The sequence below is a fragment of the Hyperoodon ampullatus genome (genome assembly GCF_949752795.1).
Source record: "Hyperoodon ampullatus genome assembly, chromosome: 11".
Lineage (NCBI taxonomy): Eukaryota > Metazoa > Chordata > Mammalia > Artiodactyla > Ziphiidae > Hyperoodon > Hyperoodon ampullatus.
The window spans coordinates 24945029-24970912 of NC_136924.1; the positions used below are offsets into that span (position 1 = coordinate 24945029).

A 25884-nucleotide genomic window follows, 5' to 3' on the forward strand; every position below is an offset into this window, starting at 1 on the left:
CAGAACTCCTAAGCTCACTTTTGGGGGATTCCATATCCAGTTATTATACTCATATTCATATAGATTTTTCATTGTGGAATTTACCAAAGACAGATAATGTCTAAACCAATTTACTCTCATATATTGACATGTGACCTCGTATATTTCTCACATTCCCCTTTGAATAGCAACAGAACTGCCACTCCTCCTATTCCAACCCCCTTGTTACAATTAATGAAGCTACTTAGAGTTTTATAGCCCCTAAATGCATAGCCTGATATATCAGCATGAAGAGCACTAGTCACCAAGCTTATCTGAGGCCTCCTGACAAAGAACCAGATACTGTTCGTACTCTTCGCTGAAGCCAAGATGTGCTGGAGAGTCCCCTGACCATGCTGTCCTTCCCACCTCTGTGCTTTGCCCAAATCACTCTGCCTACTCAGAATGCTCTCCCACACTTCTTCACCTGCCCACATATGGTCATTCTTCAGGACCTGCCTGCTTGACAGGAATCTCTCACTTATCCCCTGCCTTCACATCCCATGATTTGACGTGGAAAAAGGAATTCACATTTACTGGATCCCTACCACATGTGTCCCAAGCCCAGTATTTTATAATACCTCCACGAGATGTGTGATATCTTATGCTCATTTTACAAGTTTAGAAACTGAAGCTCGGAGAGTCTAAGTAACTCACGCCAAATCACTCAAGTAGCAAGTATTAGAACAAGGTTATAAACCCACGACTGTGTCTGAAAATAAAATGCACCAGCACATCTGGCAATATAATGCTCTAGAACATTTCCTCTATATTGTTATACTGTTTCACAGAACTGTTATACCTCTAGTGTTAGTTTACTTTTCACATACTTGCATACATTTTCCTAATTTGATGCTAAGTTCCTTCATGACAAGAGCCATATATTTATCATTTTTTATTCTCTACAGTTCCTCATACAAACAGATGCAGAATAAATGCCTATTTATTTGATAAGATTTGTTTTACTTAATAATTGATATAAATATTTTTAAATATCTGATTTAAAACATACAATGCCACTTTGTTCTATGTGATCCTTTTGTAGTGTATCATTTATCTCTTAGAATTTCATGACACAAAAGACTTAAACTTGAGCAAAGCTTAAGTCTTTTGAAAGAGTTTCTATAAAGACATAAAGACTTTTTCCATAAAGACTTTTGAAAGAGTTTCCATAAAGACAACTGATAGTTATTGATGATTCATATACCATAGTTTGTCTTACATTTTTGCCTGGAATCTGCTTTTACAGGAAATATATCTCTGCACTTGGGATTGGTTGACTCCATAGATGCTGGTCCATGTGAAGGTCCCTCCTATAACAATCGTCCAGAATGTGTGTCTTTGCAAAGGGTTAGGATTAAAACTAAATGAAAACAAACAGAAAACAAATTTGAAGTCTCAGCCAAACACTACAGAAATCTTCCTAGAGTAATTTTGGAAACAAGCAATGTATACCTACATAAATATAAATAAATATTTATAAATATACATACATAAATATGTACCGATTAAGTAATATAAAAGGTAGAAATATTCTTAAGTTCAATGAAATAAAAATGGATACTTTCAGAGATTTGGAAATTCTGGATGGGACTGGGGGAAAAAATGAATTTTCCAATCATTCTGAGCATTTACAGAAATTGTTCTCCCATGGCCATAGGAAATTATTTAAACAAGTTTGCCATGCTGTAATCAGAGAGGAGCATGAAGCTGAAAAAAGAGAGAGAGAAAGAGATTCCTAGGTACACTGCAGCAATAGAAATTGTACTGAAATGAACACAATATTGACACATTTTGTGTGTGTAATTCCTCTCCTAGCACATGTATAGTCATAGTTCTACTTTATATTCAAGCTTAAGAATTCAATTAATGCAGTTTAATGGTTTTCATGTCATTATAATCTGTTCTTAAAATGCTATGGGCACAAACTAAGTACTCATAGTTCAAAGTCATTATGACATTTACAAAACATTGCTACAAAGAAAGCTCAACTTCCACATTCAACACATCTTTTAATCCTTCTTAACGTATCACCTTGGAAGGAATGAGTCTGTTCATCTCTCATACACAATATAAGCTTGAAAATTTTCTGCAGAATTAGTTTCAATGGAAACTCTCTGAAAATTATGAAATTCTGCAATTCCACTTCAAAGCTTATATTTGAGATCAGTTGAGTAAAGTGCTACATTTTTATGCATTTTTCCAGCATTCTTATGGAAAGATAAGAGCCTCTATTCCATTCTCTAACACTTAATATCAAAGTCTAAGAGTTTTAAGGGTGTTGGCCCTTTCTCCCATAGAGAAAGTAGCTACTATACTAGCTAATAAAAGTCAAGAACCAAAGGGTTCAGTGAGTTACTTGAAGGAAGTAAGACAAGATTTAAAACATCCAATTCAGTGGTTTTGGCAATACAGAATACATATGTCAACTACAGACCATACAGAAAATACCAACACAAAATCCTTCCCTTCATTTATCAAAACAAGAGCAGATCTATTGCCCACCATATTCTCAAAACATATTTGAATAACAAGGGATATACAATAAGGCTTTTCATTATTTCTTAATTGCTGGCAACCTTGTAACAGTCATAAAAATGTCTAATCTTTTACATTTTAGAATCTCTTACTGATGTATAAGTTATCATTTCAATGCAGCAATGTATGTACTCTTTGTATAAAGTGACAGTTATTTTGCAGAAAAATGATTGACTCCACACCCTTTCCCCTCAACCTAGCTGACTAGGAAGAGATTTGGGAGTAATCCACGTCTCCCAAGTGGCCACTGGTTGTTTCTGCCTCTTGGTATCCGTTCCCCCTTCTTCTGGTAACAGCAACCTAGGTTTGTCTTGGGGAAACTACCATTTCTCCATTAAATAGTCTAAATAGTGGTCAACCAAAATGTTCTGCTCTGCACTAGCTACAGGATGGAATCATGCCCACGCTAGGCCAACTGGAGGCTCTCTTCCTTGGAATCTGAATCTTGCGGTAAAAGAAAAAAAAAACTATTGAGAATAGCTGAAGTTGATCCACTGTAATTCATTCTTGCAAATTAACACATTGACTCTGTTCAATTTCTGACATTCTTCTCATACATTAGCTCCTATTTTCAGAAAACTGGGAAGAGAGCCACCAAGTGCAAAATGATTTTCTTTCCTTTTGCCAATGATTTCAGCTTGCTCATCTCAGAACAGGGCTGCTGAAAGAGAAAACAAGTTGGTCTATGTCAAAGTGAGCCCCCCCCCTGCATGTTGAATGTGATGTACAAGGAAGACACTATTGATCCCAAAGAGAAGGTGTTTAAAATTTCTTTTTTTTTTTCTTTTTTTTTGCGGTACACAGGCCTCTCACTGTTGTGGCCTCTCCCGTTGTAGAGCACAGGCTCCGGACGCACAGGCCCAGTGGCCATGGCTCACGGGCCCAGCTGCTCCGTGGCACACGGGATCCTCCCGGACCGGGGCACGAACCTGCGCCCCCTGCATCGGCAGGCCAACTCCCAACCACTGCACCACCAGGGAAGCCCTAAAATATTTTTTTTAATTGTGTGATATATTTGTGATGAAATATCTAGTTTCTCCATTAGCCTTCTTTAAGAAAAGTAAATGGTTGTTGAAGATGTTATATCTTATGCTATACTGAGACTTGAGGCATCAGCTGTAACTTTTCTAGTCAATTTTCAATAAATAATATTTAATATATAATGTACATTATGTAACATTTATACACATATAATACACACATATATATGTAACATAATAATAATATACTATACATTATCAGGGTAATATTAAAAGAGAAATTCTCTAGGCTGCTTGAAACAAAGAACTGTCAAAATGGAATCACTGTCTTTTAGTGTTTTTTTCTTAAGAGGTTTCCTTTTCTTCTCTCTCTAGTATATCTTCCCTTATTTCCCTACCCACACCTTTCAACCTATTCCAGACTTTAATATCTGGAAGAAAATACTCTTTTGCTACCAATCCCTTCTCAGGAGGAAGCACCATCCTCAGCTCCATGTAGCTAACTACCAACTGACTAACCCCTTAAAGACCTGGTGGAAATTCCTTACGCATTAACTTCCCAGCTTCAAATTTTTGTACCACATCCTTAACGGTTTGTTTGTTTTCTAATGTAAACTTACTATTGCAGCCAAGAGATTTTTCTAACAGAAAAAAACAAAAGGAATGTTATATTAACCAAGAAGTAAATAGCAACTTACTTCCAGAAGTTTAATCTTCCTCCATTATAAGCATCATTTAGAATAGTGCTGACTCCACCTTGAATCAATGCAGCCTGTATAATCACAGATGCAAATCCAGCCACCATGATCCCAACTTGAAAAACATCCGTCCAGATAACCGCTTTAAGACCACCCTTTGAAGGGAGAGTACATTAGGATTAATGCTTCTACCAGACATTATTAAGCATCTACATGCTTTTACACCATGCTGGACAAAGATAACAAAAACATGGATCTTGGCCAAGAAGTGCACCCAAGGGAGATAGTCAGGAAGGTAATACTTAGACCAAACTTTCAAATATAAGCAGAGTCCAAGATGTAAGGTCCTCCCAATAGAGAAAATAGCATGGGCAAAAGCTTAGAGAAGTTAAAATATGTGGCATGTTGAGTGCAGCCAGATATATATTTTGGAGTGCCGTGGAGTGGTGTGGGAATACTGTTGGAAAAAAAATTCAGAGTCAAATTGCAAATGGCAATATCATAGATTTTATCCCATAGGCAGGGCTGAAATTCAACCAGTATGCACAAAGAAGGACATACCAGTTGTTGAAAAAACTAAAATTGTTTTGTACTAGCCACCACCACAAACTTCCCAAGTGTCCCCCTCCAGTCCCTGAACCAGCCCCTCCTTGAGGGCCTTGTCTTCCAAAATACTGAGCAACTAAAGGATTAAGACCTAGAATATCAGGGGTTGCATAAGACTTGCACCACTGCTAAGGATCAGCAATCATGATAATATCAGTGCCCATGCCATACTGGTTCTTACATATTTTGACTGTTGCTCCTGCCTAAAGGCAATGGGAAGTTATCTCAGGTTTCTAAGCTGAGGAATATTATGAGCACAGCTATAGTAACACAGCAACAGTGAGAGTGAATTAGGAGACAAGGTTGGGGACCACGGCATGGCTCAAATGAAAGAAAAAAATATCAGTTATGATCAATGTCCTACAAAGGATCAAATTTTACCCTGGACTGAATATTCCTTACAAAAAAAGTTATACTGTGGGAGGCAGGTATGAAGAACCCAGATTGCAGCATGCAACGATTGAAATTTTCAATTTTGCAAAGCAAGTGTGTAGAGTGAAAGGAGAAATAATGTTCTTGACATACCATGGTGCAGTAGAATGTGCAGACCACACCAGTAGCCACTACAGCACCCCACAGATTGAATCCTGTGACTGTAGAAGAAAAGAAAATGCACGTGTAACTATGAAACATATATAAGCACTTCTCAAAAAATCATCAGGGGGAAGCTATACCATTTATTGGGCACCTACCTCTACACCTACTTGCCATAAACTAGGTCCAAGTATCAAAAAATGTACCAAAACAAATGGAGTTTAAAACTTTATTTGATGAGTTAAATAGACCTGGCTTCTACCCTCAGGTACCATACAGTATCCAACATGGGCTAAATCAAATACATGAAAAAGCATTTATATTGTAATTAAGCTAAGACACCACTTGATATTGGGAGGTAGTTACCCAGACTGAATGGGGTCATAGGATATTTGTTGTCATGGTTCAAATAAACACATTATTCTACCAGTCCATGAAAGGCAAGTTGTGCGTGTTAAAATGGGGCCAAGATAGAGAAAAATCTATATAATTTGTTACCATTTATTTAAGAAGTAAAGGGGCATATTATATTTTTTTAATGAAAGGATAACAACTCTATGCCCACAGATTGAAAATCCAGATAAAATGACCCAATATCCTGAAAGACACAATCTGCCAAAACTCACACAGGAAAAAAATAAATGATCTGAATAGACCTATATTTACTTTAAAAATTGAACCAATAATTAGTAACCTTCCAAAACAGAAAGCCCCAGGCTCAGAGGGTGATGAATTCTACTGAATATTTAAGGATGGAATTATACCAATCTTTTTCAGAGGATAGAAGCAGAGGGAATACTTTATAACTCATTCTATGAGGCCAGCAACACCCTAATACCAACCAGACAAAGACATTACAAGAAAAGAAAACTACAGACCAATATCTCTCATGAATATAGATGCAAGAATCCTCAACAAAATATTAGCAAATCAAATTTTAAGAGCATAAAAATAATTAAACACCATATGCAAGGCTGGCTCAATATTTGAAAATCAATTAATGGAATCCACCACATCAACAGACTAAAGAAGAAAAATCATATTATCAAATTAATAGATGCAGAAAAAGCCTTTGACAAAATGTAACATGCATTCATGATAAAATCTCTCAATAAACTAGAAATATAGGGGAACATTCTCAATCTGATAAAGATTATCTACAAAAACTTACAGCTGACATTATACTTAATGGTGAGCCACTCGAAGATTTCCCACTAAGATCAGGTACAAAGGAAGGAAGGAAGACATAAAACTCTCTTTGTTCACAAATGACATGATCATCTTTGTAGAAAATCTGAAATAATTGGCAAAAAATCTCCTAGGTCTAATAAATGATTATAGTAAGTTTGCAGGATACAGGTTAATAAACAAAAGTCAATCAGCTTCCTATATACCAACAAAAAACAGGTGGAATTTGAAATTTAAAGCACATTTCCATTTACATTAGTACCCCACAAAATGAAATACTTAGCTATAAATCTAAAAAAATATAATATATACAAGATGTATATGCAATATATACAAGATGTATATATGAGGAAAACTACAAAACTCTGATGAATGAAATGAAAGAACTGAATAAGTGGAGAGATATTCTATGTTTATGAATAGGACAACTCAATACTGTCAAGATGTCAGTTCTTCCCAATTTAATCTACAGATTCAGTGCAATCCCAATGGAAATCCCAGAAAGTTATTTTGTGGATAATGACAAACTGTGGAGAATTGACAAACTGATTCGAAAGTTTATATGGAGAGGCAAAAGACTCTGAATCGCCAACACAATATTGAAGGAGAAGAAGAAAGCTGGAGAACTGACTATACCTGACTTCAAGACTTAATATGAGGACTTCCCTGGTGGTGCAGTGGTTAAGAATCTGCCTGCCAATGCAGGGAACACAGGTTCAATCCCTGGTCCGGGAAGAGCCCACATGCTGCAGAGCAACTAAGCCCATGTGCCACAAATACTGAGCCTGTGCTCTAGAGCCCGCAAGCCACAACTACTGAAGCCCGTGCGCCTAGAGCCCGTGCTCCACAACAAGAGAAGCCACCACAGTGAGAAGCCCGTGCACCGCAATGAAGAATAGCCCCTGCTCACTGCAACCAGAGAAAGCCTGCACGCAGCAACGAAGACCCAATGCGGCCAAAAATAAAAAGATAAGACTAAAAAGTAGAAAAGACTTAATATGAAACTAGAATAATCAAGAGAGTATGGGGCTTCCCTGGTGGCGCAGTGGTTGAGAATCTGCCTGCTAATGCAGGGTACACGGGTTCAAGCCCTGGTCTGGGAAGATCCCACATGCCACAGAGCAACTAGGCCCGTGAGCCACAACTACTGAGCCTGCGCGTCTGGAGCCTGTGCTCGGCAACAAGAGAGGCCGCGATAGTGAGAGGCCCACGCACTGCGATGAAGAGTGGCCCCCGCTTGCCACAACTAGAGAAAGCCCTCACACAGAAACGAAGACCCAACACAGCCAAAAATAAATAAATAAATAAATAAATAAAAAGAAAAGAGAGTGTGATATTGGTGAAAGAATAGACAAATAGATCAATGAAAAAGAACAGAGAGCCCAGAAATAGACCCAGATAATTAAAGTCAACCGATCTTTGGCCAAAGAGTAAAGTCAATTCAGTGAGGCAAAGATAGTTTCTTCAACAAATGGTGCTGGAACAACAGGACATCCACATGCAAAAAAAATGAATCTAGACACAGACCTTACACCCTTCACCAAAATTAAATCAAGATGGCTCATAGACCTATATATGATGTTGCCTTTTTAGATACAACATCAAAGACATAATCTATAAAAGAAATAATTGACAAGCTGGACTTCCATCAAAATTAAAAAACATATGCTCTGTGAAAGACAATATCAGATGAATTAGAAGATAAGCCACAGACTGAAAGAAAATTTTGCAAAAGACACACCTGATAAAGGACTGTTCTCCAAATTATACAAAAACTCTTAAAACTCAACAGTAAAAAAAAAGCCTGATTTTAAAATGTACCAAAGACCTTAATAGACACCTCACAGAAGAAGATATATACATGGCAGATAAGCATATGAAAAGATGCTCCACATCATATGTCATCAGGGAAATGCAAATGAAAACAAGAAACATATTAGAATGGCCAAAATCTGGAACACTGACAACATCACATATTGGCAAGGATGTGGAGCAACATAACTCTTTCACACATTGCTGATAAGAATCCAAAATGGTAACAGCCACTGTGGAAGACAGTTTGGTGGTTTCTTACAAAACTAAACATATTCTTATCATATAATCCCACAGTTGCGCTCTTTGGTATTAACTCAAAAGAGTTGAAAACTGCATATGGAATAGTCTCTCCAAAAAGTTGAAATGAAGTCTGAGAAAGCTTCTAGATCTAGCTCACAAGAAATACAGTTCACCAAAATGACTCAATAAGAACAAGAAAATATGAATAACTCTATATTTATTAAAGAAACTGAATCCATATACCAAAACCTTTCTACGAAAACAAACAAATATCAGGCCCAGATGCCCATATTGTGAATTCTTTCAAGCATTTAAGAAAGAAATACACAGTTTTATGCAAACTCTTTCAGAAAATAGAGGAGGGAACACTTCCCAAATCATATAAAGCCAGTATAATTGATACCAAAATCCTGACAAAGATATTAAAGGAAAAGTAAATTTCAGGGCAATATTCCTCATAACCTGTAAAAATCCTTAACAAAATATTGGCAAATCAAATCCAGCAATATATAAAAAGGTTAATACATTATGACCAAGTGAGGTTTATCCCAAGGATGAAAATTGGTTTAACATTTGAAAATCAATAAAAATTTCTACATTAACAGTGCATTAAGACAAAGAAGAGAAATTAGAGGCATGCAGACAGGAAAAGAAGTAGTAAAACTGTCTCTATTCATAAACAACATGAAAATCATAAGGGATATGCCAAAAGCCTACTTGAATTAACGAATATATTTAACAAGTTCTCAGGATAGAAGATCAACATATAGAAGGCAATTGTATTTTTCCATACTTGCAAATTAATAATTAGAAAATGATATTATAAAACAATACCATCTGCAATAGCATAAAAAACATCAATTATCTAGAAATAAATCTAAGAAATATGTACAAGACTTCAATATCAAAAACTAAGAAACATTACTGAGAGAAATTTTAAAAGGCCTGGGTAAACGTATAAATAGGCTATGTAATGGGGTGGTAGAATATTTGCTTTTGTAAAGTGACGGGTCAAGTCTTTTACCTACTTTTTGCTAGGTTATTTGTCTGTTTTGTATTCATTTTATTATTCTATGAGCCAGTAAACTCAACATCAACAGTCGTCAGAAAAATACAAATTAAAACCATAATAAGATAATAGATCATACAACTAGAATGGCTACAATCGAAAAGACAAATACAAAATCTGGCAAGGACACAGAATAACTGGAACTCTCACACAGTGTGGGGTGGGCATGCAAAATGATATAACCACTTAGAAAAGCTATTTGGCAGTTTCTCTTAAATTTTTTACATGCACCTACCCTGTGCTGGGTCAGAATAGTGTGTATTTAACTGTATATTGCTTCCAGGTATTCATCCACTAAAAATGAAAACGTGTGTCAAAAAGCAAAGCAAGACAAAACAAAACCTGTACAAGAATGCACTTAGCAGTCTTAATTCAAAATAGCCTAAAACTGGAAACAACCCAACATCCATCAACAACAGAATGGATAAACAGATTTTCGTAGATGTATATGATAAAATACTAGCAATAAAAAGGAATGAACTACTGATACATGTAGCAACGTGAATGAATGCCGCAAAAACATTTTGTTGAGCAAAAGAAACCAGATGCAAAAAGGCACTATATAAAATCTAAGAACAGGAAAAACTAATTTATGGTGATAAAAACTGGCTGCTTGGAATGGAAGGGGGGATTCATTAGAAAGAATCAAAAAAAATTTTCTGGGATTTGATGATAGAAATATTGTATATCTTGAGTTGGGTGGTTGTCACGCAAGTACACAAAATTGTTAAAACTCATCCAAATGTGCACTTAGGTTCTGGGCATTTTATTGTATATAAGCTACAATATATCTCAATAAAATATGGTTTTTGATTTTAAAAAGCAAGAAAGAGAAACGTAAGAGACAAATGAAATAATTACAATTACATAAAATTATCTGGATCCTGATTCTAACAAACACTGAAAAAAAAATCAGGGAAATCTGAACACTGACCTTATATCGATGACAGTAAGGTATTAATGTTAATGTTTTAGAAATGATAAAGGTACAACTGTGTTTAAAAAACACATCCTGGACTTCCCTCGTGGCACAGTGGTTAAGAATCCGCCTGCCAATGCAGGGGACACGGGTTCGAGCCCTGGTCCGGGAAGATCCCACATGACGCAGAGCAACTAAGCCCGTGCACCACAACTACTAAGCCTGCGCTCTAGAGCCTGCGAGCCACAACTACTGAGCCCACGCATCACAACTACTGAAGCCCACATGCCTAGAGCCCGTGCTCCGCAACAAGAGAAGCCACCGCAATGAGAAGCCTGCGCACCACAACGAAGAGTAGCCCCAGCTAGAGAAAGCCCACGCGCAGGAACGAAGACCCAATGCAGCCAAAAATAAATAAATAAATTTATCAAAAAAAACCCCAAAAAACACACATCCTGGTACAAACATCCAGTCATGGAATCCATAAGTCATGGGAATGTAATGTACAGCATGGTTAATAATACTGTATTGCATATTTTAAAAGTTGTTAAGAGAGCAAATCTTAAAAGCTTTCATCACAAGAAAAAAAATTTTGTAACTATGTATGATGATGGATGTTAACTAGACTTATTGTGGTGATCACTGTAATATATACAAATATTGAATCACTATGGTAAACCTGAAACTAATATAATATTATATGTTGACTATACCTCAATGAAAAAAAAGTATGTAAAAGACATATGGAATTCAGATGAAATGATAAAATATCTCCTATTTACAGCAAAATAATCTAGTGAGGGAAATAGGAAGTGAATTAAACCAAGAGTTGATAATTATTAGTGTAGAGTTAAGGGTTCAATACATTATTCTATTTTAGTGTATGTTTGAAGTTTTCCGTAATTAAAAAAAAAAAGTTTAAGAAAATTGTATCTAGAGAATGTTAAGTTCCAACTCAGCTAAACAAGTTTCTATGGAGCATCTGTTGCACACCAAGTACCCTGTCTATGCTTGTGTCTACTCCCTTGGTACAGTAAAATACACAACTGATACTCAAATAGTCAAAATGCAGTCTTTGGATCCTAATTTACTCCTAGGGAGTGGCTCAATAACTGATAAGAACAGAGTTCTTGAAGCACTGAAGGCAGTGCTTTCTTATTCCCAGAACTGCACTTTAAAACTCTAAAGCCGGCCCGTGGGCCATGACCACTGGGCCTGCACGTCCAGAGCCTGTGCTCCGCAACAGCAGAGGCCACAGCAGTGAGAGGCCCGCGTACTGCAAAAAAAAAAAAAACTCTAAAGCCAACATCTTTAGTTACACTTAAAGCCAATAGGTAACTTATGAAGTTTATAGTTCAGCTCTTTACATATGAAGTGATCCAACCATGATGTTGGTAATATCAACATGGAACATGCCTGACGTTCAGAATTCAACAGCACATTATATAATGGAGTTCTTCTTTGTAACAATACTGTTGTGCTTTATTATCTATGTATTATGAAATCAAGAAATTAGAATGTGGAGTTAGCTGGGGTTTTCCATTTTCTTTCTTTTTTTTTCTTGTTTTCTTTGGGGTTGTCTGTCCATTTTATATTAACTTGAGGAACTGTACCACATTGTTCCCATCACAGAGTCCACTCGTCCATTTTACAAGGAAGTTTTAGAGATAAATTCACTTCTGATTGATAAGAATTCAGAGAATGTAGAGTTCCCCTGAAGCCTTTTGAAGGTATGACTAACACACACATTTGCCACAGTAAACAATCTCAGTTTCACAGCTGTTATCTGCCCAAATCTAGAAAGTATAGTAATTTGTTGATCACTAGAATCATCACACATTTGTTTACAGGGATACTATAGCCATCTGTCCTTTGGTAACTAGGAGCAATCTGATATTTCAAATCACACAGATCTCTTTTTCTTCTTTTTGGGCCATATTAGAAATGGGGAGAAGAAAAGTTTCTCTCCCTGCCAGATTTTACAACAGGACCGAGTCTGAGCTGAATAACGCAGAAGCCTCTTGGAGAAGGGCTCCAAGTTAGAGCCACAAAGGGAGGAAGTGCAGTCTTTCATGATTTTGACTACAGGGGGCGTTCATTCTGAAGGGATGGAGAATGGCTGGTTGGCACATCCCAGAGAAACACCGCCCAGTGAAGTCTACAGACCTTTTGAAGCTATGATCCAGGAACCCAGAGAAGCTGTTAGTGTAGACACTGAACCCACCTGGCCCGCCTCAAGCTGATGCAGGTTACTGGAAGCATTCCTCCACCTCCCCATCTCCCCAAAGATAGAATAAGGTCTGTTAAAAGTGAACCCCCAAATGTGAGTAACATATTGGTAACTCTAAAACATACCTTGATTCAAAGCCAGGGCAGGGGCATAAATAACAATTCCAGTATACAAAATCTAGGGGAAAAAAGAAAACCAAATAAATGGTTTATGAATTACAAAATGAAATATTGATATTTTTCTATAAATTTAATTATGAATTAAAACTACAGTTTCAATATACTTAATAAAATTTGCTTGTAACTTGAAAAATGTTATTTAAGTGAAGTTGACTCTCCTTTTCCATTTGTGGTGTGGTCATAGGTCACAAAAATCTTTTATGACCAATTTTGTGTAAAAATATGGACTTTTCATGTTGTGCTTAGTGCAGATAGTCACTGATACATCAATTCAAGTTTGAAATCAATTTTTCTAGATCTAGAACAATTAGAAAGAGATAAAGAATACAAATTTAAAAGGGGATGCTTCCTCATTCATATGCTTTCAAGCTGTTGTTAATCACTGCATAATTAATTGGGAAAACAGTGAAAATTGTGGAACCTTGTTTGTAAAAGTTTGCATGACCACTAATTAAACAAAAGTGTAAATCTGCCCTAAAATTTCCTGAAAGCCAACAAAAATTCTATTCTACCTTTTTAATATTATTTATTATTTTTCATTCATACACTTAACAAATATTAATCTGGGGTACAACAGTAAGATAAATATGTTCTTTTTTCTCAGAATACCATTTTCATTGCATTTGATCTTTCAAATACATAGAAGCTAATTCTATGATTACTGTATAAAACATATGAAAAAAACATGTTATACAGTAGTTGAATGATTAAATTGCACGAGTGATCTATGGAAGTAAGTCTTTCAAATAGCAGATTCTAAAGCTCCCCTCTTTTTGCAAGAATGAACTAGCTTTTCACAGTCATTATTCTGTCCAAGTTAAAGATTTGAAAATGTGACCACAGGCCACCTTCCTAACATTTGTCCCCACTTTTTCATTTCTGTTGGCAGTTCTAACAATGATCCAAAGAGTGTCTGAACTCCGCTGTCGAACGAGGGCTACCAGCCTCAGCTCTGTGTCAGAATCTCTACCAGACCCCAGAGAGCTCTTTCCTTTTATACTGCAAGTGTTAAGGACAGATACAATTTAAGTTACATAATTTACAAAGATGTAAAATGGAGTCGAGTTAAATAATTGCAAAGGCACTCTGCCCTGCTGTAGCAAATGCTTGGGTCGTTTTTGAATGGAGAAATGAATTATAAAAACGGATGAGAATGAAAACTCCTTCCTGGACCTCCATTATCAAACTCATTCTTAAAGCACTTAGCTACCAAGAGGAAGATAGGTCTAAATGATGTGACAATGATCGTGATAAGCCTCCAGCAGCCTGGATGAAGGGTGGGAAGCATTCTCTGTCACTGATTGCTTGGCAAATCTTTGCTTTCCGTTTGTGCCAAGCAGTAAATCTACACTTGCATATTCTTGAAGTACTGGACTGTGTACTTGGCTTTAAAAACTCCGCCAGAGTGCATGATTTTGTTGTTTTACATCAGTGAGTGCATCAATTGGGTTTTACAGTTCGATTTTTAAAAGAGAGCACTGACTCATTTTTTAAAGTATGCTTTCAAACAAAGGAAATTATTTCCTAATGTCTTCCTATGTCAGTTAATTTTCCTATTAAATTTATTGCTTAACATGTTGCAAAATACTATGAAACATACAACTTGTTTTCCTTTTATTACAATTCCTACTATCAGCTACTACAGTTCCTTCAAATATCTTTGTCATCTCAGTAATGCCCTTACTGTCACTTTGGTGGAGACAGAGGGAGGTGTGAGAGGGAAAAGCATACTTTCCTAAAGTGACGTAAGTGTTGCTTGATCAATATAATATTCCATGTTTACTTAAATCATTCTGTTTTCCCAGGAAGTAATGCATTTGCTGAAACACTGTTTAATGATCTTAAGGATTAATGCTATGTAGTGACAAGTGTTTGTCCTTTTTGTTTCCTCCTATTTTCAACATCCCTTTTTTATCTGTCATGTATTTACCAAATAAGCTTGACCCAGATGCCCTGTTTAAAAACACTGTACATGAAAAAAAGAGAAAATAAATGAACTGAGGGCTACTTACTGTTTGAACAATGAAGAGGATTACTCCACAGAAACGAATATACTTGTTAAATCGGAGTCCTAGATACTGTTTCCAAAAGAGGAAAAATGGTTAATATGTAAAACTTCTGGACACTTTTTAAAAACCAGCAGCTTAAGAAGTAAAGGAGTTAGAAATTTAAAGCAACTTCATAACTAATTCGTATTCTGCATTCCTATTTCACTGTTATTTTAAATTACATAGAGAAAAATTGACCCTTGCTTTAGAGTACTGTTCAATGGGTTTTAACACAGAACAGCTCCATCACCCACAGGAAACTCTGTCAAAAGTTTCTCCTTTCTGGCTCCTTTGTAGTCAAACCCTCCTCTCACCCCTAAACCTTGGCAATCACTGACCTGTTCTCCATTCCTACGAGTTTTGCCTTTTGCAGAATGTCATACCAATGGAATTATATTCTGCATTTTTAGAATGAGCAAAGTGTTGTCCTCCCCTTTCTCTTGGTATCTACCCAGTACATTTCCTTTGATACACTTAGGGAATCAACCCTTTCCCACTTTAGGCAATTGTGGTGGAATTGTCAATCAAGGTGCCCAGCCTCAGCCAAAAGATAGTCACATGACCCACGTTCAGCCAATCAGCTTCTCTTCTCAATGGGTATTTGAATCTTAGAGGCAAGATATAAAGACAGAAAATGATTGGAGCAGAAGCAGGCTGATACTGACAGGGTGGCCTGAAGAGGCTGCCCTCGCTTCTGTCCTTTTCAAAGTCTGTTTGCTCAGCTTTTCCACCTATTCTATGAGCCACTCCCATATCCTTACAATAAAAAATTTTAACTTAAATCAGCCTAAGTAAGTTTCTGTTCAGAGCCAAGCGTGACATCTGCGATATCTTATAATACACAAGCATACCTCATTTTATTGCACTTTGCTTTTTTGTTCTTCACAGGTACTGCATTTTTTACAAATTGAAGGTTTCTGGCAACCTTGCGTGAAGCAAGTCTATCGGTTCTATTTTCCCAACAGCATTTGCTCACTTCATGTTTCTGTGTCACATTTTGGTAATTCTTGCAATATTTCAAACTTTTCATTATCGTTATATTTGTCATGATGATCTCTGATCAGTGATTTTTGATGTTACTATTGCAAAAAGATTATGACTTGCTGAAGGCTCAGATGATGGTTAGCATTTTTTAGCAATAAGGTACTTTTAAATTATGGTATATGTACATTGTTTTTTAAACATAGAGCTATTGTACACTTAATAGACTACAGCATAGTGTAAACATAACTTTTATATGCACTGGGAAAGCAAAAAATTCCTGCAACTCACTTTATTGCAGTATTCCCTTTATTGTGGTGGTCTGGAACTGAACCTGTACTATCTCCAAGGTATGTCAGTAGTGTGCTTATCTCCAAAATTATATATCAGAATGTATTACAGATTTAGAATCCTAGGATTTTAGAGCTGGAAGGAAGCCGGGGTCCAAGACATTCTTTAACTTGAATATTATTACTACACATAGAGAGAATTCTAAGGCTGACAGTAGTCTTTTCATATAGCAGAAAAAATGAGGAAGGAAAAACTGACATTAGGTAAATATCAGAGGAAAAGACACCAGATATTTTTGCTTCATAATCACAGCTAACATTTATAGAGTTTTTGCTGCATGCCCTGTCCTCCCAACAACTCCATGAGGCAGTTACTATGCGTAAGTGCATGTTGGAAACCAGGACACTGGGGCACAGAGAGAATACCAAGGCTGCAACCTAATAATTGTTGGAGACACAATGCAAATCTAGGACCATTTGATGCCAAACTCTGTGCACCTAACCACTCTGTTATTCAAAATAACAAGAAAACTGTCCATGTGTCTAAGATTCATCCAGAGTGAGTGAGTGGCACTGACATAATAGGAACTCCTAAAATAACTGATGAGTAAAGAATATACAATGCAGTGTAGTGAGTGCTCTGGGGCAAGAGTTCCAGCCCTTGTTCCAGCCTTACTCTTTTTTTTTTTTTGCGGTACGCGGGCCTCTCACTGCTGTGGCCTCTCCCGTTGCAGAGCACAGGCTCCAGATGCGCAGTCTCAGCAGCCATGGCTCAGAGGCCCAGCCGCTCCGCGGCGTGTGGGATCTCCCCGGACCGGGGCACGAACCCGTGTCCCCTGCATCGGCAGGTGGACTCTCAACCGCTGCGCCACCGGGGAAGCCCCCAGCCTTACTCTTGACTCTACGAGCTTGGGACACTCTAAATCTCAATTTCCTCCTTTTGAAAATGTGGATCATAGTAATCATTCTTTCCCCACTTACTTTGCAGGATTTTGGAGACTATCAAATGATGTAAGTGGATGGGGAAATGTTGTAAACTGTTCACTTAAGAGTTAAGACATTAAAAACCTGGTAACCAAATCCATAGGCCTTGAGAATTTGAATCTCAGTGAATTACATGAGTCGAAATCATCCAAGTATATTTTGGAAGACTTTTTAGAAAACCCAAGAAGCGTCTTGAAGCATGGGAACAGAGCTGTGTTATTTCTTCTGAGTTGTTTTAGTAAAACTCTATTAAAAATAAATGTCCATGAATTGACAGAGAAGTCTTTGCCTTTTCTAGGTACGTGTATCCATACCACTGGAGACTAAAGAAAACTGAAGAGGAAAATGTGATGGAGGTAAGAGTGTAGCAAGTTGAACAAAAATATATATATTTTTTCTTTTTTCCCCCTCTCACAATACTAACTCAAGACAGAACCAAGAATTCTATCACTATCTCAGTGTCGAATGAAAAAAGTGCACAACCTAAAAGTTGAGAATTATGTTTTATTCTGAGGCCTTACTGAGGACTATAGCCCAGGGTGGCAGCCTCTCAGACAGCTCTGAGGGACTGTCCCGAAGAGGTAAGGGAGGAGCCAGGATATATAGGAGTATTTGCTGGGAAACAAAACAAAACAAAACAAAACATGTAGTTGAACATCAAAAGATTCCTGCTAATCACAAAGAACTGACATCTCAAGTTAATGATTTTAGTGCTTTTCTGTGTATGGGAAAATGCAAGAGTCTGAGCTTACTGAAAGCCTTCCTTTCATATACATCTTATCTATCTAAGGCCACTATCCTATTTTTCTCCATCCTGGATTCCTCTCAGGGTGCACCATGGAGGGTGGCTGCAGTGGCTGATGGCTTGGTGGCCACGACATCCTTTGTTTACCAAATGGCAGGGACAGTCTTTGTCCATCTCAGATACTGGGCTGCTAAAGAAATACCTAAAGATCAAGTCACTGATCAGTAGGCTCAGAGAATAGCTCTAGATTTCTAGACAAAACTACAGAATAACAGTAGGTGTCTATGTTACCAAGCAGGACCCTATGGTACCTTTCCGGGACAGACCCCTGCCCCCATGTCCTCTGCCTGCCTCTTGTTTATAGAAGAGCTGTAGTCTTCCAGGCCTCCCCTGAGTCACAAAAGCCTGGGTCAAGAATTAATGATTGAAAGGGTGTGAGCATGTAGTGACAAAGGAGCAGATGGACCTGGAGAACTAGTAACAATTCAAACAGTAAATCAGCAATATGGCAGTCACCGAATCTTTAGTTCCTCCCCAAGGTACCAAGATAACAGTATCTGATGCACATTTCCTGAGTTGTTTTACAGATGCTAAAACCTCCATCAAATGGAAGAAGTTAATTACTTGATGACCATGAGCATGTAGCCCCAGACCTACTGAAGCCTGAGGACTGATCATGTGAACCCCTGTGACACTGCCCTATTACCTCACCACCAATCTATCAGAGAATTGTGCACAAGGTGGTCACAAACTCTGTGACTCCCCTCCCTCACCTTGCCTTTAAAAATGCTTCCCTAAAACCCACTGGGGAGTTCAGGATTTTTTTTATCATTAGCTGCCCCAGACTAATAATAAAAGCTGCACTTTCCTCCACCGCAACCTGGTGTCAGTAGATTGGCTTTACTGCACATGGACGAGCGGACCCAAGTTTGGTTCAGTAACACCTATAGTCAGTTGAGATCTCTCATAGTCCTCAGTACTTTGAATAACTTAGGGACACTAAGATTTCTATTGAATGTTTTTTAAAAAGAGAGAGAGAGAGAGAGCCTGGCAACGTAGTTCAAACACATTGATTTTGCTGGATCCAGAAACATCCTGAAGAAACGGTGAATGCAGTTGGGCTCCTGTATATTTCTTCTCTGTGAATCTGGAAGTTGCTATACACCTATCAGGACTACACCTTGAAGGCAGTGATAAATAGATATCACAAATGCTTCTGAACAGCCAATTGTAGCTAACAATCTGGAACTAGGGAAAGATTTCATACTTGCACAAGAATGCCAGGGTATCTCAATGCTGGACTTCTTATTCTGTATAGTTGATTCCACCTCTCAGCATAAAACAAACAATATATGCCACAAGAAAGTGTTTTCCATGACCAACTGCCAGGGACATAGCATGTTACCTAACTTCCCTGTCCCCAGTGGTCTGGCATCCGCTAGGCGTGGACACCCCCAGTGTGTCCACAACCCCTTGTGTCCTGCACCACATCCCTTTTGCCTGCACCATTCTAAGCTCCGCTCAGGGTTATAACACTCACCGGAGCCTTCAGAAGCAGCCAGTATGCACCACTGCACAGCCTCTAGGCATGTGTCCACTTTGCTTCAGGCTCTCTTGTGTAGCTTAACTTACTCGGAATCTCTGTCTGCAAAATGGGGCTCTCACAGTATAAGAATTATTTTGAGTATTGAGTCAGATAATGTATGTCAAACAGGCAACCCAGTGCCCAGCCTGTATTAAGCATTCAGTAAACATTCGCTTTTTGCCATTTTTAGCTGGAACCCTGCTAACTTAGCCTCCACCCCTGCAAATGAGTGGGAAATCTGTTTCTGGTTGAGTTAATGTTGCTGACCCAAAGAGGCACAGGTCAGTGATTATGAGAGGAGCATTCACCTATGGGGACTGAAGTCCTCTTGCCTGGTTCTTCAAACCCTTTCTGGGTTTTGGAGTTAACTACAGATCAGAGCTCACAGACTCAAAATGCCTACAGATCTCATCAGGTAAAATACACCAACTGGATCAGCCAGGCGTTCATATATTACCAGGTTGAAATATTCCTCATATCCATTAAGAAATATGTCCTCTGACATCTCCCTCAAAGCAAGAACTCCCTTCAGTCCTTTCCATTTTCCCTTTTGCATTTTTGATAAAGACCTAAATGCAGATAGATTTCTCTACCATAAGACAGTAACCATGCAGATACAATGAAGAGACCTCAATATAGAAATTAATAGGGAATGACAGCAACGGCTATAAAATGGGGTTCCCACTGCCACAGGGAATGTGAGCCCAGTGTCACTAGTCTTTTAAGTTTCAGAAGAAGTCAGAATCTGGAATTTCATTTGACTTCTCATCATTAAATGCTAAATTAATTTTTTTTCAAAACACTATAAGGGCCAACAACAACAAAAAAGACCTAAGACTGAGTTTGTCTGGGGTAATCAGTTTGTCACTTTTGAGCAAAACAAACTCTACCCTGCTCACTTCTGGGGCGATGACTAAACGCTCTCAAACACGATGACCAGAGTGCAAAGAAGGCAATGCTGCACCAGGGGCACCTCACCCTGCAATGAGTTCATTAGAGCCCAGGCAGTGTGTCACCAACACTTGTTGTGCCATTGGGGCCCATCCCCAGCACCAGTTGAACCAGCCTAAGAAACCACCATCCAGTGGCTCTGGGTTGGGGCAAACACTACATGAACTCAAGGACAAGGTGGCTCCTGAGAATGAGGCTCGGGGTCCTTGGATAATGGTCTGTTAGAGAGAACACTTCTGCACATTTGTCCATGGAACTCATGGAACTGGGCCCGAGCACTCCTCTAAACTTTTATCCCCCCCTGACACTCCCATTCAACAGCTTTTTAAACTAAACCAAACGTTCACACTATCTTTGCAAAGCCCTTTCCGGCAGACAATTTGAGAAAATTTATAACCAGGGGACCTGTGCAATTGGAAAGATGGTTTCCCTTCATCATCTCTCCACAGAGAGAGAAGGCAGAGACGCTTAAGAACTCTGCAGCCAAATTTTCCTAGTGATCCCAAGGGAACAACCTCTACCACCATCACCCCAATACTTATGGTCAACATTCATTCAGCACTTACCCTGTGCCAGACACTATTCTAAATGCTGCCCTTACATCATCTCATTTAATCCCCCCAACAACCAGATGAGGTAGGTGGTATAATTATTCCCATTTTGAGACTAAGAAAGAGGCACAAAAGGTTAAATAAGTCAGCCAAGGTTACCCAGCTAGTAAGCACAGAATCTGGTCTCAAACACGAGATTCAGAACCTTAACCATGTGGGTGCCTGACTCTCCATGGAAGGCATGTTTGTGGAGAGGGAAGGAGCGGAGAGTGCCCATACTTCCCACAGAAGTGAGTGGACCGAGGACCCGGAATGAGGGGATTCCTTTCAAGGAGGAGGAGCTGAGACTTACCCTTCCCCAAGATAATAAGTTGAAAAATCTTTCCCCTTGACTTGGAATCAAAGATGTTAAAGCAGAAGTGGCCTTACTGAGCACTAGTCCGGATAACTCCGTCTACTCTGGGAGCCTCTCTCTTCCCCTGAGCTCATGCAAGTTAAGTCCCAAGATTATTTTTCGCCTTTACAAGACACCTCTCCCCAAAAGGGGCGGGCAGAAGAGGTGATGGATATGAACGGAGAGAGACTTGGATGTGGTGGAGAGTCTGCCCCCAGGAAAACCCCTCCAGGAGCCTGAAAAGTACTCCCCTCACCCCATCACCTCTCCCCGGGCCCTCCCTCACCCTGTACCTCGTAGGTGCTGGTAACTCCCAGTTTGTAGAATACCGGGAGGAAGACCTCCGCGCTGAGGACCACCACAAGGAAGTAGGTGATGGCAAAGATGCTGAATATGGCCCCAAAACGGTAGACCTCGGAGGGGGTGCCCAGGACGGTGACAGCCGACATGAAGCTGGCGCTGAGGGACATCGCCACGGGCACGGCGGTCATCCTGCGGCCGCCCATCAAGAAGTCCCCGGAGGTCTGCTGGCCGCCCCCCGCGAAGGCGTAGTAGATGCCGATGGCGGCCGAGATGAGCAGCATCCCGGCGAACACTACATAGTCCCACACCACGAAGGTGCCAATGCCCCGCGGTGAGTCCATGGCCGCGCGGTTGCCGGGGCCCTGCGCGTAAACTGGCGGCTCCGCGGCTCGCAGCTGGAGCCGGAGCTTCACCTGCGCGCCCTGCGCTCACTGATTCCCGAGCCGCGCGCGGCGGGCGCGGCGCCCTAAGGGGATTAGAGGCGTCTGGCAGGTGTCGGTCCCCGCCGGCACCCAGCGTCTCGCGAAAGGGAACGGAGGGTACGCTCTGGCAGCAGCCTCTGCGCCCACCGCAGCCAGCAGAGCCCCCCGAAATGGGACTTCGGGGACCCCACCCCCAGGTGCCAGGCCAGGGTGGCTCCCCGAGCGCCGCGGACACCTGGGCAGGTGAGAACTTGAAGCTTCCAGCCGCCTCTGGCGAATCCTCAAGGAGCGCTCAGAGAAAATTTTATCAAGTGGCACCCTAGGGAACGCACTATTTAAATGAGCAGGTGACCTATGGGAGAGGTGGGTCGAAGGGCAATTGTCACGCCTTTATTTATTTTTTTTTTAACATCTTCATTGGAGTATAATTGCTTTACAATGGTGTGTTACTTTCTGCTTTACAACAAAGTGAATCAGCTATACTTATACATATATCCCCATATCTCTTCCGTCTTGCATCTCCTTCCCACCCTCCCTATCCCACCCCTACAAATACCGTATGCTAACACGCCTTTACTTTTAGCTTTCCAGTTCAACAGACCGGGTCCTTACGGGAAGATACACCTGGAATTTTTCAATTGCCTTATGTGACAAATTGATGGGCGATTCGGGTGACAGTGTGCAGTGAGCTGAGGACCCAGTCCTTAGGCACGTAAGCAGTTACAAAGGACAGGAACAAGTCTGTGCTACTGGTTGCCTGCGCTTTCATTCAACAAACAATTTTGATTCCCAACAGTCTCTGCTACAAATGATAGTTGCTATAATATCAGAAATACCTACTATTTAATGAGCCTTACCATGTGACATATAACACGCTTGGCACCTTGTACATTAACTAGTGTAATTCTTACAATTACCCTTGGTATAGAAATCATCTCCATTTTTCAAATAAGGAAGCTGGCCAAAACACTTTCCCAAGGAAACGGTAGAGATTAAGATTTTTAATCCAGGTCTGTTACAGAATTTGTTCTCTTAATCACAATGCTATACCTTTGTAGAGTACAAATGTGGACACATGTTAAATGTAGGCACAAATATGTACACCTAAATGAAGATACCTGAAAGCATATGAAGACAAGATCATTTGCAGTAGTAGCACTCAGTATTTTAAGTGGCTTGCCTTGAAATATTACTAACAACATGAGTCATGACTGTAAAGCAATGTGATCCTCAGGTTTTTCTTCTAAAATAGGCCCTCTGGCCAAATAAGCCCTGGCATAGGTATATTTCAAGCCATCCTTGTTCATCTTCATACATCTTTATAATTTACCTGTTGACCCTTGGTAAACAACCCACAGAATGCATTTAGCCCAGCCTACTATGTGAAGAAAGCTATATCAGACTTTATTTTTTTGTAAACTGACGTTATGTGTATAACACTTTTGAAAGGAAATAAAAAAGGAAATATAAGCTAAATCCAAGTAATTTAATTATTTAAACAATTACATGGTTTGGAATTATGTCCCAACTGTGTGAAATTTACTATGTTTGCACTTATTATGACTCTCTTGGACAGAGACAGTATTTTCTCCTACTGTCACCGCCTGGAGCTCAAACTCTCACCATGAAACAGCACCATAAAAGTTATAGCATCCACTACATCTGGGGTTCTTCCATCTCCACACAAACTATAGTGCTTTACTTTACGACCCCTCCCAAGATTCACTGTGTGCTGCCAGTGTACTCTACCCCCATTAGCGTCCTGCCAGAGGATTAAGTGAGATGATATGTTCTCCGGAGATGATGGCCTCTGATTGCATGGAGAAAGAGGCATTTTGGTGGAAAACACTCAGACAACAGAGGGTTGGCTGTCCAATTCTCTGATGATGGGAGATGTTATGACTTTGAACCCAGCATAGTAGTCGTAGTTGTGGGGAGGACAAGTGGTCTTCCCACCTACTTTTAGGGAGACATTTCCTTTTCAAAATGGACCACGATGCATGTTTTTAGTCCAGTTAAATGTGACTTCCTAGCAATTCATCCTACATTTTCTGGCCCTTGACCAGCTCTCAGACATCTTTTCCTACCACTTCTTTTCTCCATTTACTCTACTCCAGCCACATTATCTTCTCACTGTTCCTGGAACATGTCAAGCCTGTTTCTGTCTCAGGGCCTTTGCATGTGTTGCATCCTCTGCCTTGAATGCTCTTCTTCCAGATATCACCATGACTCCGACCTTCACTTCACTCAGGTCAAATGTCATCTCCTCCAAAAACCTTCCCTGCCCATTCCACCTATCGCTTTCTACTCCCCTTACCTCGTTGTTGTTGTTGTTGTTTTTTAATATACAAATACAATCTGACATAATTCTTTGTTTATCTTGTTTGTAGTCTGTCTTCTCCCACTGGAATAGAAGCCCCATGAAGGCAGGGACTTTCTCTTTCTTTTGTTCATCACTATACTCCCTGGGTCTAAAACCTGGTACATGGTGGTTATTTTTAAAAATATTTGTTGAATATGTGAATAGACAAAGGAAGGGATTATTAGGAAATTCTCTCAAATAAATTGACTCAGTCTTGGGTTTTTTGTTTTTGTTTTTGTTTTTGCGGTACGTGGGCCTCTCACTGTTGTGGCCTCTCCCATTGCGGAGCACAGGCTCCGGACACTCAGGCTCAGTGGCCATGGCTCACGGGCCCAGCCGCTCCACGGCAGGTGGGATCTTCCCGGTCCGGGGCACGAACCCGTGTCCCCTGTATCGGCAGGCGGACTCTCAACCACTGTGCCACCAGGGAAGCCCAGTCTTGGGTTTTAATGTTGCAAATTTCATCTTTTTTCTGTGTTTCATAGACATTTTGGAGGAAAAATGAGCGAAGCTACATCAGGAACTACTTTTTATTTTAAAGCTACATTTAGACCTACAGCAGTTGTCTTTAATTTATCATTATGTTTTCTTTACCCATTTTATCAATTAATATTGCATTTGGCTGAGAACAACAGGAACCAAAATAACGATGGTGTAAGCAAGATATATGTTTACTTCTCTTTCACACTTAAAGATGTCCAAAGATAAGTAGCTGAGGATGGAGGTGGGGAGAGGGGTGAGGCTACATGAAATGATTTGGGATCCAAACTCCTCTCTTACAGTTCTACCATCTTCAGATTTGATTTCCATCTCAGCAAGAGGAAGGAAAGGGCTGCTTAGGGTATGTCCACATCCTTCAAGGACATTTCCCATCAATTTTATGTGACAGTTCCACTTATATCTCATTGAATAGAACTTAGTCACATGGTCACATCTAGTTTCCAGAGAGGCTGGGAAATGAAGTCTTTGTGCTAAGGGGCCACGGGCCAAACTAAATTTGGGGGCCCTACTTCTAAAGAAGAAGAGGAGAATAGACACTGGGGGATGACCAGCAGTCTCTGCCACATCTAACTTAACCACAACCTTCACCAAACAAACTTCTTTCTCAGAGTTTCCCAGGAATTTTTACTATTTCCCCATGGGTCATCCTTAGCTGACAAAGCTAGAAGTCCTCAGGTTTAAAAACACAAATCAACTATGCCAATGACTAGTTCCTACCTTACCCTTCTCTACTTAAAGTTGATAGTCTCTGGT

General features: G+C 39.6%; 1 protein-coding gene across 1 annotated transcript in view; it reads right to left on the bottom strand.

Moving 5' to 3' along the window:
* Nucleotides 1-22187, bottom strand: part of SLC5A8 (solute carrier family 5 member 8) — a gene marked incomplete at its 5' end in the record, with an annotated part of 61479 nt that extends 39292 nt beyond the window's left edge. The window contains 6 exons of the mRNA XM_079714214.1: nucleotides 1241-1381; nucleotides 4235-4389; nucleotides 5366-5433; nucleotides 12961-13012; nucleotides 15027-15092; nucleotides 21837-22187. Of these exons, the coding sequence (XP_079570340.1) occupies nucleotides 1241-1381; nucleotides 4235-4389; nucleotides 5366-5433; nucleotides 12961-13012; nucleotides 15027-15092; nucleotides 21837-22187 (833 nt within the window). The remainder of the gene's footprint in view (nucleotides 1-1240; nucleotides 1382-4234; nucleotides 4390-5365; nucleotides 5434-12960; nucleotides 13013-15026; nucleotides 15093-21836) is intronic.
* Nucleotides 22188-25884: the final 3697 nt, after the last annotated feature.